At 26.1% G+C, this 16,556-nt stretch overlaps 3 protein-coding genes across 3 annotated transcripts in view; 1 reads left to right on the top strand and 2 right to left on the bottom strand.

Annotated features, from left to right (window-relative positions):
* Nucleotides 1-466: 466 nt before the first annotated feature.
* Nucleotides 467-6,010, top strand: LOC112597933 (ATPase family AAA domain-containing protein 3). Its single transcript, XM_025344188.1, has 12 exons — nucleotides 467-575; nucleotides 640-838; nucleotides 928-1,141; nucleotides 2,326-2,420; nucleotides 2,492-2,657; nucleotides 2,723-2,880; nucleotides 3,030-3,177; nucleotides 3,234-3,336; nucleotides 4,207-4,454; nucleotides 5,219-5,386; nucleotides 5,453-5,651; nucleotides 5,717-6,010. Exons 2-12 carry the CDS (start codon nucleotides 652-654, stop codon nucleotides 5,780-5,782), a joined length of 1,752 nt encoding a protein of 583 aa, XP_025199973.1. The 5' UTR covers nucleotides 467-575; nucleotides 640-651; the 3' UTR covers nucleotides 5,783-6,010.
* Nucleotides 6,011-6,857: 847 nt separating this feature from the next.
* On the bottom strand, nucleotides 6,858-8,212 carry LOC112593372 (solute carrier family 35 member B1). Its single transcript, XM_025337753.1, has 3 exons — nucleotides 7,901-8,212; nucleotides 7,520-7,688; nucleotides 6,858-7,441 (listed from the first exon to the last, which is right to left on the bottom strand). Exons 1-3 carry the CDS (start codon nucleotides 8,210-8,212, stop codon nucleotides 6,978-6,980), a joined length of 945 nt encoding a protein of 314 aa, XP_025193538.1. The 3' UTR covers nucleotides 6,858-6,977.
* A 3,617-nt stretch (nucleotides 8,213-11,829) lies between these two features.
* LOC112603543 (endoribonuclease Dicer-like) overlaps nucleotides 11,830-16,556 on the bottom strand; it is a 29,978-nt gene continuing 25,251 nt past the window's right edge. The window contains exons 26-31 of the mRNA XM_025352201.1: nucleotides 16,345-16,553; nucleotides 16,012-16,285; nucleotides 14,678-14,898; nucleotides 14,440-14,608; nucleotides 14,086-14,158; nucleotides 11,830-12,053 (exon numbers count right to left, since the gene is read on the bottom strand). Coding sequence (XP_025207986.1) covers nucleotides 11,879-12,053; nucleotides 14,086-14,158; nucleotides 14,440-14,608; nucleotides 14,678-14,898; nucleotides 16,012-16,285; nucleotides 16,345-16,553 — 1,121 coding nt within the window. The 3' untranslated portion in view covers nucleotides 11,830-11,878. The remainder of the gene's footprint in view (nucleotides 12,054-14,085; nucleotides 14,159-14,439; nucleotides 14,609-14,677; nucleotides 14,899-16,011; nucleotides 16,286-16,344; nucleotides 16,554-16,556) is intronic.

Raw genomic sequence — 16,556 nt, 5'->3', positions numbered from 1 at the left:
GGAACAAGTGCTTTTCGCAACTACATATATTATCCTTCAAATAACAGGCAGTTGTGTTCCATTTTTTCCATTTCAATATATTTATAATATTATTATCACGATTGTATATAAATATACTAAAATTTTAAAATCACGGCATCATTGATTAAGTATAATTAATGACACTATTGACTACGGATAATATAATGAATAATGATATAATTTCATTATATTACCTATGGGTATTGACTAATTAAACTATTAAACCATAGTCTATACAGTATGAATTAAGTCCAACACCTATTAATATTTTTTTTAAATTACCTACAGCCCTACAAGTAATTAAAGTATTAAATTGTGTTCTAGAGAATATGGCTAACCTGTAACACAATTTTAGGTTATGGTCTTTTTCTGCTCTCAATTTTTTTTTTAACTCCTCAACTTACAAAATTTTACCCATATATATTCCATTTTTTATTTCTTTTAAATTGTATTGTATATATTTATCGTAAGTTGTCGGGGTTAATTTTTTTCATAAACTTTAACTTATTATAAAATATTGTGGCATAATTGACGTATAGTGACATATTAACTTCGTAAGATAACAGAAAATATTACCCATGAATTGGATTTTAAAATTTAACTAAAAAAACTCATTAGATTTCAGTAATCATGTCATGGATTTTCGGAATGGGTGGTGGCAATAACCCCGAATCACCACCAAACTTTGAAAATATAGACAGTGTTTCAGATAAGAAACCATCACCGCCACCATCATCATCTAGTGGCGAGGCATATAAATTTGATTCATCTGCATTAGAGCGAGCAGCTAAAGCTGCCAAAGAATTGGAAAAGTCAAGTTGGTATATTATAATTTAGTTACTGATTAATGATTGTTTAAGAATAGAATAGCTACTAATTACACTTATAATATTTACAATTTTGAAGAACATGCCAAGGAAGCCTTAGATTTAGCTAAATTACAAGAAACTACTAAGCAAATAGAATATCAAACAAAAATAAAAGAATATGAAATTCACTTGGAACAAGTACGTGTGGAACAAAAACGAGTTGATGCTGAAGAAAGAAAGAAATTGTTGGCTGAAGAAACTAAACAACATCAATTACGATCACAATATCAAGATCAATTAGCCCGCAAAAGGTATTTTAATCAAGTATATTTAAATTTAAATTTGCATTTGATGTTTGTAAATATATAATTTTACAAAATAGATATGTTAAACATATCAATTATTGACAATGGCATACAATCAGTTTTTTTCATTTAAATGTGATATGTTTCTTGAAGGGCTTATCCGACACAATGAGCTTATAGACCATAGTCAAAATATTCACACATCATGTTTTTAAAGATATCTATATTTATAAGAAACTGTTGTATAAAGAAATACGTTTTACCATATGCTCTTTATTTTATATTTATTTATTTTTTAAATTTATAGTTCTTTTGATTTTCATTACAAATATCCAAAAATAAGTGTATAGAAACAAATAGTTTAAAGTTTGTGATTTTTGTGTTATGCACAGTCTTGAGACATGTGCTACTATTTATACATTGATGAGTATGTACATGTATGTCGTAGTTATCAATTTGCTATATGAAAACCACATAGTACTTTAGTCTTTCATCAAAAGTAGATTGGTAATTTAACAGGTTTAACCTTACTAAATAAAATATGAGTATTAGTTGTTCCGAAGCCAGACTTTGGAGAGAGAAGGCAAAAGAAGGTCTCAAAATTGGAAAAAACCAACTTTGATACCTTTTTAAATGTATTTTCAGTGTGTAAGTAATAAGCATTAAATCAATTTCATGTATAAGTGTAATTAGACCTTTGAATTATTATTTTGAGCTGCTAACATGCCTAATTACTGGTTGGTAATATCATTGATTATAAAACTAGTATTTATAATCGATGGTAATATAATATTAACTTGATAGTTGTGTGATAGAGTACTTTTATATAGATTATTGTAAATACATAATAGAGCACAGTAATACATCATTTATCATCTTATGATCAAATAAAAATAAAAATAATTATTCATGCAATATATTTTATATTTATTCACTTGGTCACAACCATGTTATCTAATTTACTGGCATAGTGTAAACAAAATACATTTAATTTATAAATATATTAAGTGACAGAAAATTAATTTTCAATTTATATTAATAATTGATACAACTTAAGACAAAATAACATCACAATTTTTGTCCTGTCAGTGTTGTGTGTGTTCATGTTCAAATAAATTAAAAAATATAAAAGATAATGAGCCATAACCCCTAAACCTCTTTACTTATGAATACCATTAATTTATCATTAGATATGAAGATCAGCTTCAACAACAACGTGCTTCTAATGAAGAGAACTTAAGACGACAAGAAGAATCTGTAGCAAAGCAAGAATCTATGAAAAAGGGTATTTTAATTTATTATTAAACATTATATTTTGAATAAATACATATTTCATACTTTTTTCTTTTGTTACAGCTACTATTGAACATGAAATTGAGATGAAATCTAAATTAGATGCTAAAAAATCTGAGGCTAAAGCACTAGCAAGAGCAAAGGCAGAAAGAGAAAATCATGATTTGACAATGGAACAACTAAAATTAAAAGCTTCTGAACATAGACAAACAGTTTTGGAGTCCATAAAGTATGTACCAAAGTATTATAATCAGTAAGGAAAATTTAATAAACATAATTTTTTTTTGTTTCAAGAACTGCTGGTTCAATTTTCGGAAGCGGAGCAAATGCATTGCTTTCTGATTGGGATAAAACTTTAATGGCTGCTGGAGGATTATCTCTTTTGGCACTAGGTATTTACAGTGCCAAGGGTTTTACCGGTGTTACAGCAAAATATGTTGAATCAAAATTAGGTGAATATACTAAAGTTATAGTGAAATATTTAACTTATAATATCTCAATTTATTGATATTTATACATTTTTTTAAAGAAACCTATTTCAAATCAAATCAAAAGTTTATTTTATTTTAAGTTACAATTTAAAATGTGTGTTAATTTTTAGGTAAACCCTCATTGGTTAGAGAAACCTCTCGATTTTCATTATTAGAATCAGTTAGACATCCAATTCTAACATTTAAGGAACTCAGAACAAAAAAAAGTAGTGCATTAAAGGATGTTATTTTACCACCAAAATTAGAATCTAGATTAGGGTAGGTACATAATATTATTTTTATTCAAACATATCATTTAAAAAATGTTGTTTTAGTGATGTTGCTATTGCCACTTTAAATACTAAGAAAAACCGTGGTATGTATCGTAATATCTTGATGTATGGACCACCAGGTACTGGAAAAACACTATTTGCCAAAGTAAGAATATATAATATTAATTAATAAGAAAAAAGAAAATGTTAGATGACCAAATATGTTTTAAAAGAAAATCTTATATTATTCAATATAATTATTTTATCAGCATTTTCTTGTGAAATTATATATTTTAAGTATAGATTGGTCGGACTTAATTTTCTTCTCATTTTTGAACTATTTTATAAATTTAGATTTAATAATAGTAATACAGTCAGGGGCGTATTTAATGGTGGGGCTCATAGGGCCTGTGCTCTCTCCCTCCTTCACTGTATTTTATACCATTTTTTTTTATTATTGAAAGTATTAGCATTGCTTAATATACATCCAGAAGTAATTATAGAACCTGAAGAAGTAGTTTATGTATATGATAATAAACACCCTAGACAGCACCCAAGCCTTCAGTTATTATAGCTATAACAACAAATTGCTTTTAATTAAATGTTTTATTAATTATGCAATTTTACGTTTTCATCACACATGTATTTTGATTATTTGGTTATGAAAAATATGAGATATTTTATATCTCTAACGCCCCATTACGCTAATTTGAATTTTGAACTTTTTGTTTGTGCCCATTTCTAATTATGCCTCTGAATATACAGTGTATACACTTAATAAACAAGGTTTAATCAATCATCTGAATTCTAAAAAAAATTCAAACTTGATTATTCACAAACTATTTTTGGGTGTTATAATTGGGTTATACATTATTCTAAAATTTCTCTAACTGCTTAAAGTTTAAAAATTTGAGAACCATTTAATTTTATATAAGTGTAATAATAGATAAAAGAAAGTTTAATAAAATTAAGAAAGGTACAATTGTTAATTGATAATATTTTTTGAATGTAGACTGATTAATAATGTTACTTTCAGAAATTAGCTATGCATTCTGGTATGGATTATGCTATATTAACTGGTGGAGATGTAGCACCTTTAGGAAAGGATGGGGTAACTGAAATGCACAAAGTTTTTGACTGGGCAAATAATTCGAGAAAAGGTTTATTGTTATTTGTTGATGAAGCAGATGCATTTTTAAGAAAACGTAGTTCAGAGCTAATTAGTGAAAATTTACGCGCTACTTTAAACGCCTTTTTATATAGAACTGGAGATCAATCAAACAAGTAAATATGAATTAATTACCTAATTTATAATAAACTAGCTGAATTACCCGGTTTCGCCCATTTGTAGTTTGTGCTTCCTCAAAATGACTATAATTACGAATAAAATTAAACTGAATACTAGTATTTGGTACAGCCTTGGGAAAAATGTTAAATAGTGTCACAAAACGGGAACATAAAAATGAGCTGTTCTTTTACATATATATAAAGATCTATTTAATATGTTATACCAGTTTATGAAATTTGAACGTCCACTACATAATAACGATTTTTTTCGTTGTTCATTATTATCTTTATAGTAACTTAGTTTAATAGTGTCCTGGTCACACGTAATCCACGTTGTTGTGGATAACACTAAATTTGAATGTATGTTATAGTTACATGAAAAATACTGCATCTTATTTATTTTAATTTATACATAAAATATATCTTTTCTTTTATAAGCAGAGAAATGTTTTTATTAAACAACACTTAATATTTTAAAATCTATTTTTTACTTTTTGAATCACCAACATACATTTTTTATATGAATATTTAAAGTTTAGGTGAATGGTGTGGTACAAGGGTACTTTGCAAAATGTTGGTTTACTACTACTTCATAGGTTTTATGTAATCTATTATTGAATATTTTATGTTTAAAAGTAATATATAAATAAATATTTCAAAGCTTAACATGGTCCATTATTTAGGGACCTCTAATATAAATTATAATTTATTATTTTATATATACATATAATCTATACGTTAAAGACTTTTTTTAATTTTAGATTTATGCTAGTACTAGCAAGTAACACACCTGAACAATTTGATTGGGCAGTAAATGACAGATTAGATGAAATGGTAGAGTTTGGTTTACCAGGCAAAGAAGAACGAGAACGTTTAATAATGTTATATTTTGATAAATATGTTTTAACACCAGCAACTCAAAGCAAAGTGTAATAGATAATTACAATAATATTACTTATTTCATGTTATGAAAAAAAAAATGTTTTATTTTGTAGCAAGTTGAATATTGAGAAATTCGACTACAGTGCTCTGTGCAAACAAATGGCAGAAATGACTGAAGGGATGTCTGGTAGAGAAATTGCTAAATTGGGGGTAGCTTGGCAAGCAGCTGGTTATACTTCTGAAGACGGTCTGTTAACCAAAGAGATGATTTTGAACCGATGTGAAGATGCAATTAAGCAGCATAAACAAAAGGTATTTACTGAACTAAAAAGTTACAAAACAATATAATTTTTTTATATTTTTTTCTAAATTTTTAGATGGAATGGATGAGCGAAAAAGAAAAAAATGATTCCAGATATACAAGACAAAGCAGCATTCACTAATATATAGAATTATTGGTCCATGAATTTTGTAGTTAAATCTCAAATGAATAGTCATCAACATAGAATGTTACTTATGGGTATTTAAATTCCCTAGAATTCCATTATGTAATATATTTAATGTTTTTGTTGTTGTAAAATATATTTGTATAGTGTTTAAGCTATGACGCATACGATAAAGGAGAGAGAGAGAGAGAGATCCGGTATTCAAATAAACAAATTACCAAATTACGTATGTGTTAACTATAAAGCATTTGCTTTTTTTTGTCATACGTGACATGACATAACATCAGAAACTATATATTATTACACTTAGGTGTCATTACTTAAAATTTAAATAAAAAGTGCAGTAATCTCAAGAAAATAGTTAATAAATCAAGAAAACACTTATATGTAAAATAATTTTTTTTTTTCAAAATAATTTTATTATAACAATGTAGTTGGATAAAATAAAAAAAAAATCAATAGTTATTTACATTTAAAAAGTTTATCATCAGTTTTATTAATAAATAATAAATGTTAAATGTTATTTAAATTACTTAGTATTTATACAGAACAAAAATATAGGGTTATTCGTTCTTTTAAAGGAATGTACAAGTCTAAATAGTTATTAATTTTATGTATTGTACACTGATATAAATTTATATAATATAATATACTAATTAAATGTATAGAAAAAATTAACGTTAAATATTATTCAAGTAAAATTTTTAATATGAGAATATTATAATAAAATCACACTGTTTATATGCACTTTAATAAAAAAAAAAAACTTGCATTGAGCTGTATCTTTTTCAGCAAGACTCGTTATATTTTGATAAACGTATCAATTTCTGTGATTGAAGTGTATATCATTTAAAACTAAATTTTAACAATACAATTCAGATAAACTCTTAACCTGGATTTGGAGATAGTAAAAATAATAATAATGTTTCAGTGAATATATTTGTTAATTGGAACAAAACAATATAAAATTCCAAATAGTTCATTTCTCAACAATTATTTAATTTTTTTTTTTTATTTAATATATAAATATATCACAGAACTATTTTTCAATACTTAGTTCATAAATGAAATGATTTGTTTTCATTAACATAAATGAAATGTACAATAGTATTGTTATTTCTTCAATATACTTGTATCAAAAGCAATCTGACATAAAATATTGACAAATCTTATGATAAAATAAATATTAAAATTATTTACTTTTAGCAGGTTGTTTACCATAGAAACTATCCAAGAATAATCCAATAAATACTATAATAGTACCAATCCATTGTCTAGTCAACATTGGATTACCAAAAAATATAACTGATGCAAGTACGGTAAAGAATTTTCTCGTTGTTGTCACAATTGAACAAGGTAAAGGTCCAAAATCGCTTACAGTCCAAAATATAAAGAATTGTCCAAGTGCACTAAATGCTGAGAATAACAGTAGATGCGCAATTATCTGAGGGTAACGTTGTATAAAACTAATAAAGTCAAATATTTGACCAGTGCCAATAAGTGCAATACTCAAAAACATCATTGACCACAAGTTCATGTTAACCATCATATGTCCAGATTTTGTTTTTGATTCACTACGCATTCGCTCTTGGACAGCTCCAGTTATACCGTCCATCATCAGTGAAAATATTAACAGTATTTCTCCGAGACCTGAAACTGTAAATACCATAATATTAGCAATAGCAAATGTAAAAATATTGAATGATAAATTGATATAAGTGAGCAGAAACATACAAGAAGAATCCAACTGAGATGGATTAGACTTGCCGTCTTTGAACATGAATAAAGCTACTCCGATGACAACGAGCAGTACAAACATATACTTTTTAAATGGGTACGACTTGCGTCCCAATAGTACACCCAAAATCATGACTGGTATGGGCTTTCCTGACTTGGCTACCACCTAAAAAATGAAGTGTTAGAATTATTGTTTAACTTCATCAATCATTTATTGTTCTTAAATAAACAAGAGATGGACAACATGAAATAGGTACATATATTATGTATTAATGTGATGTGTGCTAGGGATATATAGTACATCTCTCTGTAGATATATAAAAGTTATTACTATTTAATATTATTATCTATGGTCTGCATTATGTTTCGTCGACCGACCTGAGTAGGATAGTTGACCCATTGTAACGCCATGTTGCTGAAGATCATGGCCAGTAAGTATGTGACCGCGCTGATAGCATAATATGCTGACTTCGTTGTGTCAGCGCTCTCTTCGGGGAACGCTTTGAGCACGACTCGAGCAAACACATAATTGACCACGCACTGCACAAACACCAGCGACAACGAGTAAGTAAACTTTTCACCCTGAGTACCGTACGTGCCCCGTGTGATCTTCTCCTGGAGTATCCCGTAGAAGAAATAGCACACGAATATGCCAGCGGCACAGATGGTGAACTTAGCCCGATTGTTCATGGTTCGTCAACCACCGAGTGCAGGGTGCTTCGGACGGCTAGAAGACGTCTTTAGACCCGTGAGTACTGCTGTGGTACCTAAGACGTTAATGAAGCCGCCAGAACACCAGCTTGATACTGTTTTTTTTATAATAATATGTTTTTATGCTTTATAGAGGACGCAACAACTAATGTTGACATGTCGGCACAAGCCACAGAGACACCGATCCGTGTTATCACTACGTGACTGATAGGGAAATCGTCCACGTGTCTGGTCACAAATGGTTGTTTTTGGTTGGAAACCACTGAACTGAATACAGATTTTAAATCCAACAAATTAACTCTACAGTGTATCTGATTACTCAATATTCACTTCATACTTCAAAGGTCTATAAATAGCTGGTAATTCTGATAAAAGTATTACAAGACAAGTATTGATAATAAATTCAATTCGATAACATTAAAAAAAAAAAACAGAAATCAGAATCGACAGAATCAGCATCTCCTCACAAGCAAAAAAAAAACGAATTAACAACAGTTTATTGATATAAAAATGGGTATTTGTCCGAAACGGAATCAAATGTATCATTTTTAGCAATTTTAAATCTTAAAAACCTAATAACAATAATAAAAAAAAATAATAATAGGTAGGTAGTAATAATAGTACTCGACATCTTCCAACATAGTGGTGAAACTGAAATTGTCTTCACTTATTTATTTTTAGCTATACACATAATATGTACCTATTTATAAATTTTAAAATATTAGTATTTTCGATTATTAAGCAATAATTGTCAAGTCACAAGTGCAGGGGCGAACTGGCCAGGGCCCAGGGATACGAGGGGCCAATCGCCTCCCGTGTCCTCGATCATTCATATTAGTAAAAATTATTTAAAATACATAATATAAAATATAAAATAAGATGTATTTTATAAGTTAGGTATAAGTTTATACTGTATATTATATTGTATAGTTATCTTAAATAATTATCAACCTTCACTAATTCGTTACAAATGTTACGATTATACAAAACTTAAACTGAACTCGATCACTGTTGATGTAATTTTAAATTAAAATTATAACATATATATTTAATTAAAATTAATAATTTAATTTAATAATTAATAATTTTAAAATTAAACCGGTAGTATTACAGGTACAATATTTATTTTTGCGCTTTTATCCCATTATTAAGGTTAGTATAGTCAATAAATTCCTCAAATTCGTTTAAAAATGATTTGACAAGTTGTAAATAAAATGGATACTTATTGTATCCTTGTGCTTTTCCTATTCAGTATTCTATACGAATATACGATTATAATTTTAATTCATCTGCGAACAGTAATTTATTATAGAGTAGGTATACAAAGTCGCATTAACTTTATCTTGTACTCAAGTACCTATGCTGTGAAAGAGCTTTCTTAAAGTTAAAAATAATCAAAAACCGTTTAAGAGCATCCATGGGTCAAAAATTAGTGGAATTACTAATGTAAATAAGTATTGAATCTGACTTGTTACCTGATTCCAATAATATCATAGATAACATTGGAAAAAATACAACGGAGCTAAGCAAATTATTAATTTTTTTAAATTTAAAGTTTAATTTAAGTTTGTATTTTAAATAAACTGTTCTTATTTGTTTAACTTTTTAAAACATTTAAGTGTGAAAGAAATTGAATTGATGCAACTATTAACTAAAATATAATATCTTTAAAATTTAAATATATATATTTAAGCCATTTAGGTATAAACTAAACCCCGGGCTCTAATATTGCTGATTAACCTCCCGGGCCTCTTGACACCCAATCCGCCCCTGGTCAAGTGTCCAATATTTAATGCCAAAAATCCAGGGTATAGATACTGATAAAAATATTAAACGAGATATATTTAAATAATGAACTGTTTTACTTCGTGTGAACATAGTGTTGGTTAAGTATGTAAGTAGGAAGTACATTACTTCGATATTCTTTAGTGTTTATAGGTTGTTCGCGCAAGTTATCGAGTGCGATAACTTCAAATAGATTTTATTGCCGCCCTAATCGCGACTCCTCTCTTCTGGGGTCGATGGCCCTATGATATGCTATTTTAAAACCGATTGCCCGACAGTAAAAACGGATTAGTAGGTCAACGGCCCTCACAATCACATATCTTTACGGAATTATACCCGCCGTAAAGATTACGTACAGATATTGCCCTACCAAAAGTGATATAGGGTCATTGGCCACTAATTTCGGATAGCGTATTTTTTGGGCGTTGTCGGAGACACCGGCATGAAGAATAGTCACTTCTCCGTGCGACGCTTTTGAGGTAACAAGCTTTCGTCACGATCACATATACATATATATATCGTCGTCGCGGTCTCCGCACTTTGTAAAACTTAAATATATATATATATATTGTGTCTTGCAGTCGTCGTTGTATTAATGCGTGGTCGTCCCGTTCATCATTGACTTAAACAAAAATTATTGTGTGTCGCGATCTCCGTTATGTAACGATCGTCCAACGAAACATCGATAAGGTGACGAAGGGTGAAAAGACACGGATAGAATATAGAACCAGTGAAATACTGTAATTTTGTGGACCGAATAATAATTTGGCTTTAAAACAATTTTTTTAACCGGTTTTGATTTAATAAAAGTGTTAAGTACTTGTATGTAAATATAAAATTATGTAATTTCGTTCATATATTACGAACTTGAAATTTATGTTTAAAAAAATGATGCTTATAATTTCTTTGGTTTCAATACAAATACTTTTGAAAAACTTTGTATTAAATTTTCAAGCCTAAGCAAAAAAAAATTGCTTATTTTATATATTTTTAACTAAAATATAATTTGTACATTTTCGAGATTTTGTCAAAATTTTAACTTCAAATTCTTATAAGAATTAAATGTGCACAAACATTTTAAATATTTTTATATATCTTTAAAAGTTATTAGTGATTTTATATTATAATATAAAGAATTTTGACTCAGCTAATAATTTTCTATTGACATCTGTAGGAAAAAAAATTAAATAAAGTTGAAAATGTCTCATGCTTTTAAATTAAAATAGCTTAATATATATAATAATTAATTTTTAAATTGTTGAGATTTTGACAAATTTGGTTAGTAAGTTTACAAAATTATAATAAATATCTTATAAACATCATTTTTTTTTTTTTATTTCTTATAATATTAGTAAATGATATACAAAATAAAAATTTTAATAAACTTTCTGTATTTTAAATAGTTGAAATTATTTTATTTAAAAAATATAATATATACTTAAAATTAAAAATAAAAATAAAAATTTATCACTTTTAGTCTATACTATAAAAATGTAAAAAGTTTATATTTAACTTTAAAAAGTCATAAAATATTAATAATTACCATATGCATTTCTATATAAAGTCAGTCAACATAGTAAATTATTGTATTATACATACAATATGATCATAAGGATAATTATAAAACAGTAGCAATAAATATTGCTATATTTTTATTCATAATATGAATAATAAAATATAAGTTATATTATTTTTTAATGGACAAATCATAAGTTTAATTTAATTCATTAAACAAAATATTCAAATAATATTGATGAATTTATGCATTTGTAAAATTTGGAAGGATTTTAAAAATTAAATTGTAATAATTACTTAAATATTTGAATTTTTGATAAGAAAATACAATAATAATATGAATAGTTATGACAACCTTTTTTTAATATTCCTTAGGGCTATTTTGGCAGCAGCAACCTTGGCTTCTTTTTTATTCTTACCAAATCCGTACATAGCAATGATTTTGTTGTTCAACATTATCTCTAGCTTTATCATAGTTCCTAAGCCTTTATTGATTGCTTGAGAAGAAGCCTCAGGTTTACTGAAAAATAAATACCAATATAATATATGTATAATTTTTATTATAATTTTTTTTTTTTTCAAAATTATTTTCATAAATAACAAAATAATACTTCTAAATTACTAAAATTCTTACATTTCTTACAATTTTATCAAATAATTAAATATGTTAAATATTTAAAAAAAAAGAACTATTTTTAAATAAATATTGTAAGGAATTTTATCAGATATTTAAATATTATTAGATTTTGAGATTCTCAATGAATATGTGAATATTGGTTCTACAACAATGTTTTTTGGTATAAAGACATATTTTTTAGTAAAATATTTCTTGAAGTTGTGCAACTTGCTATTAAGTAGTTCACTGTAATGGATTTGTTAAATTTAATTTCAATAATAAATCAAATATATAATGAAAAATAATTCTGAGCGGAAATGGTATGTTAAGTATATTATTAATAGCTAAGTAATATTTTATTATATATTTATAAATATTGTTATTAATAATTAATTTAATAAAAAAAAATGTTTAGCTTTTTTTTGTATTAGCACAAGATAAATAGTTAATAAAATGCGTCGATTTTTAAATTTAATGGTGGTTATGGATAGAAAATTGGATTTAGTCTGCACTAGAAACAGGTCTGAATTAAAATTCCCAGTATTTTTCAAAATAATTGGCAAAAAACAAAAAAAAGTTAGGTTAGATGAAAATATTTACACTAATTCAATTTTTAACAAAATTAATTTTATTTTTTGATATAGGTAGCTCAAAAGTCAAAAACAAATAACTGCTGATTTTATTTTTGGTATAATCAAAATATTTCAGTTTATTTTGAGCTATAAATATGTAGGTGAAATTTTTTTCAAATTTTTTTTCAATAAATGTTGATGAAAAAAATACTTAAAGGATAGAAATATCTGTAAATTAAATACAAAGCTTCTCATAAGATGTACATTTATCAATTAAAGATATTGAAAATCTATAGTAAATATTTTTTTGTGGACGCTTAAAGTTATAATTTTGACAAAGTTCATCAAAATTGTAAAAAAATGCAAACTATTTTGCAGTTAAAAATACACATAATATTTTTGTCTAAGTTTTAAAAATTATATACAAAATTCTTCATAAACAGTTCATACTGAAACTATAAAATCTATTTATATATAAAGATAATTATTTTATATAAACATTTAAAGTTACAAATTTGGATGAAATTGCTACTTTGACAATAAATAACATTGTTAATTATTTTTTTATAATTGAAAAACATTGTTCATAGAAACTTAAAATTTACATACTTATATAGGGAATGTAATTATACACAATAACATTTATAAAATATATAGAACAATTTTAAAATATTTTCTATTTATTTACATCATGAATTTATTCATACTGTTTTACAGTAAGGTAGTATTGTCTTAAATCAGTGGTTCATAACTTGTGATCTGCAGCCCCCTGGGGGTCCGCGATACTCATGTCGGGGGTCTATGGCAGCTTTAACATATAACATACATCAATACGTAACGTATTGTAAAAAAAAATGTAATAAAAAAAAATTGGCAAGGGGTCTGTGATTTCTAAAAATCTTTGATCAGAGGTCCGTGATTTACAAAAGGTTAAGAACAACCAACTTAAATGTTAATAAAAATAATATATGATATAAATATATATTATTATAAAAATTAAATAATATTAATTTATATATATTAATTTAATAAATTAAATTTTTTTAGGAAAAATTATCTCAACCTATTGTAATACTAAATGTGAAATAAATTACTTTAATAGCTATATTATATTTTAGTGATACAAACTGACAGAATTGTTTTTAATGAACGTTTTTATATGTCATCAAATTCAAATTTAACATACCCTTTACAGTAACACATTCAATACCTTATGTATAACAGAGCGGTTGATACATTTTCTGTTAGTCAATATATTATGTTTGAAAAATCATTTTACTGTCTCAATATTAATATGTAAATAGTAAGGGTCATATTAATATAAATAATTCAAGTTAATAAACAAAGTATAAAATAGTACAAACCTGAAAAATGGTTGTAATTTAGTTTCATGTAAAATACGTATAGGATTTTTAGGAACATTGGTACAAAATTCTTCTGTAAAATACAAATTAATTATAATTAATAATGATGTATATAAAAAAAAACAAACATATATTACAATTTAAAAAGCATTCAATCTTTATAAATGGCAAAAAATATACCGAGACTATCGGCGTACCTAACTAAAAAACTTTTAATTAAATTAATTTAAGCTATGAATGTATATAATTTAAGAAAAATAATAATATTAAATTAGATTTATTGCTTGTTAATGTACTAATAACATGGTACTCATATTGTTAAAATAATTTATTAAATAATATCTATTAGCTTACTGATTTCATTTTCCAAAAATCTATAGACAATAGTCCATACAAAATTTAAATCTCTATTACAATCTAAATAAATTGCAGCAATTAGTGATTCAAACAAGTCTCCTAATACTTTTGGTACATCAACAGATTCAGCTGCATAACAATCACTTTCTTCTATGAGATACAAAATCTAAATATGATAGATTATACTATTAAATATACTATGTAATATTTAAAAAAAAATAAAATAAAATTTTACTTCTTGACCAATTTTATGATTATTTTTTTGTTGATGTTCATAAAAACGATCTATTGCTTCAGTCATCTGCACAGACTTGGCTAAGATAAATCTATGCAACCCAATTCTTGCACTCAATGAAGCAAATGTTATGTTGTTTACTAATGAAGATCTAATATCAGTTATTTCACCTGGAGTTTTATGATAGCAATGTTCTATTATATATGTTGTAATCAAGAAATCTGAAATAATATACAAATTCCATAAATCATTAAGTTTATTAAGAGATGACACTTTTAGATTTTAAAAACTAATGAGAAATGTGTATATTACTATAATTGATTTTGAAAGCAAAAACTGAATCTAAATTTCTAAGCAAAATATTACACATACCCATTTAAATTTTTGTACTTAAATTTACTATCAATAATGAAATAAATGAAGATACATATTATTAATTATTTTCTGTCATATAAGATATGATTATTGATTATCTATGTTTTTATTTCATTAATATATAATATAAGAACTGTGTTTTAGCTTATAATGAAATTAATTAAAAAGTATGATTTTTAATAATATTTCAAAAGCAAAAGGATATATTATTTTAAAAGAGTCAAGCAGAGAAATAAACTTGACATTTTAATATTAATATAGATTGTAAATGTAATCAACAATAAATTATTTTTTACTAAAAAAGTATATTGCTTATTCATACAAATAAATCACTGGCGTACACAGGAATGTTCTATGGAGGAGAGGGATGAATATATTTTTTACAAAGTTTACTTCTAACTTTGAACCATTGTAGTTTACCAATTAACACTTATACATTAATATAAAATATAAAATGTTATTTATTCATTAAAACAACAGAATAGTTTTTTATATTATTTTTCGACATTTTTGAACGTAAAACACTAAACCAATTTATCAAAATGAAAATCATAAAATTCACATTACCTACACATTTATTATTGTTAGTATATTGTTAGGACGTTAGGTTATCGTTAGTTATTGTCGTAAACTCATAATCATTTCAACCACGCGTTAACTAGATTAGATATGAAAATAGTCACAGAATTTATTCTGTTATACTATTATTACCAAAATGAACATAAGAAAATATAATTGATGAAAAATATTTTTATTACAAAAACACTATAAAAATTCTAAAAACAAAAAAAAAAAAAGGCCAAGAGGGGATCTATCCTCTATATCCCCCTCTGTGTACGTCACTGAAATAAATAATATATAACTATCAACACAACAACTTAGAAAAACAAAGAAATATTTATTGAATAATAATTATATAGGTATGTGATATTATTTTGTATAATCAAGTAATAACTAACCAAGTATAGCATCACCAAGAAATTCAAGTCTTTGATAACATTCAGTAAACCCAAATTGATAGGTTGGATGGGTTAAAGCTTGAGCTAATAGATGTTTATGTTTAAATGAGTAACCAATTCTTCGTTCAAGTAGTTCATATCCGGGCAAAATTGTTGAAAAATTGTTATCATCAAATATATTTTCTATTGGTTTAGGTTTAAATGCATCAATAAATTGTTTTGGTATTATACCCAAACCTTGGAGAACCTTAAAACCTACTTCAACTCCACGTTTCTAAAATTAAAACCAATTGTGATTAAAAAAAATATAATATTACCATCAACAATACTTACATAAACATATGTACCAATCAACGACTCTACACAATCAGCAACCATTTTATCTGAAACTGATTGTTTGTGTACAAATAGATCGGATTGTGAATGGCCGATTAGTAGTATATCATTTTCATCATCGCTATCTGATATTGGAAGTTCAGACAATTGCTTAAATTTTAAGATTTCAGTCTCAATTTCTTTCCAAGTTTCATCTGATAATAGTCCTA

This window comes from Melanaphis sacchari, unplaced genomic scaffold, assembly GCF_002803265.2.
Source record: "Melanaphis sacchari strain LSU unplaced genomic scaffold, SCAv2.0 Contig0_pilon_pilon, whole genome shotgun sequence".
NCBI lineage: Eukaryota > Metazoa > Arthropoda > Insecta > Hemiptera > Aphididae > Melanaphis > Melanaphis sacchari.
Note: the sequence above shows the minus strand (reverse complement) of the source record. Positions and strands in the feature narration are given on the sequence as shown.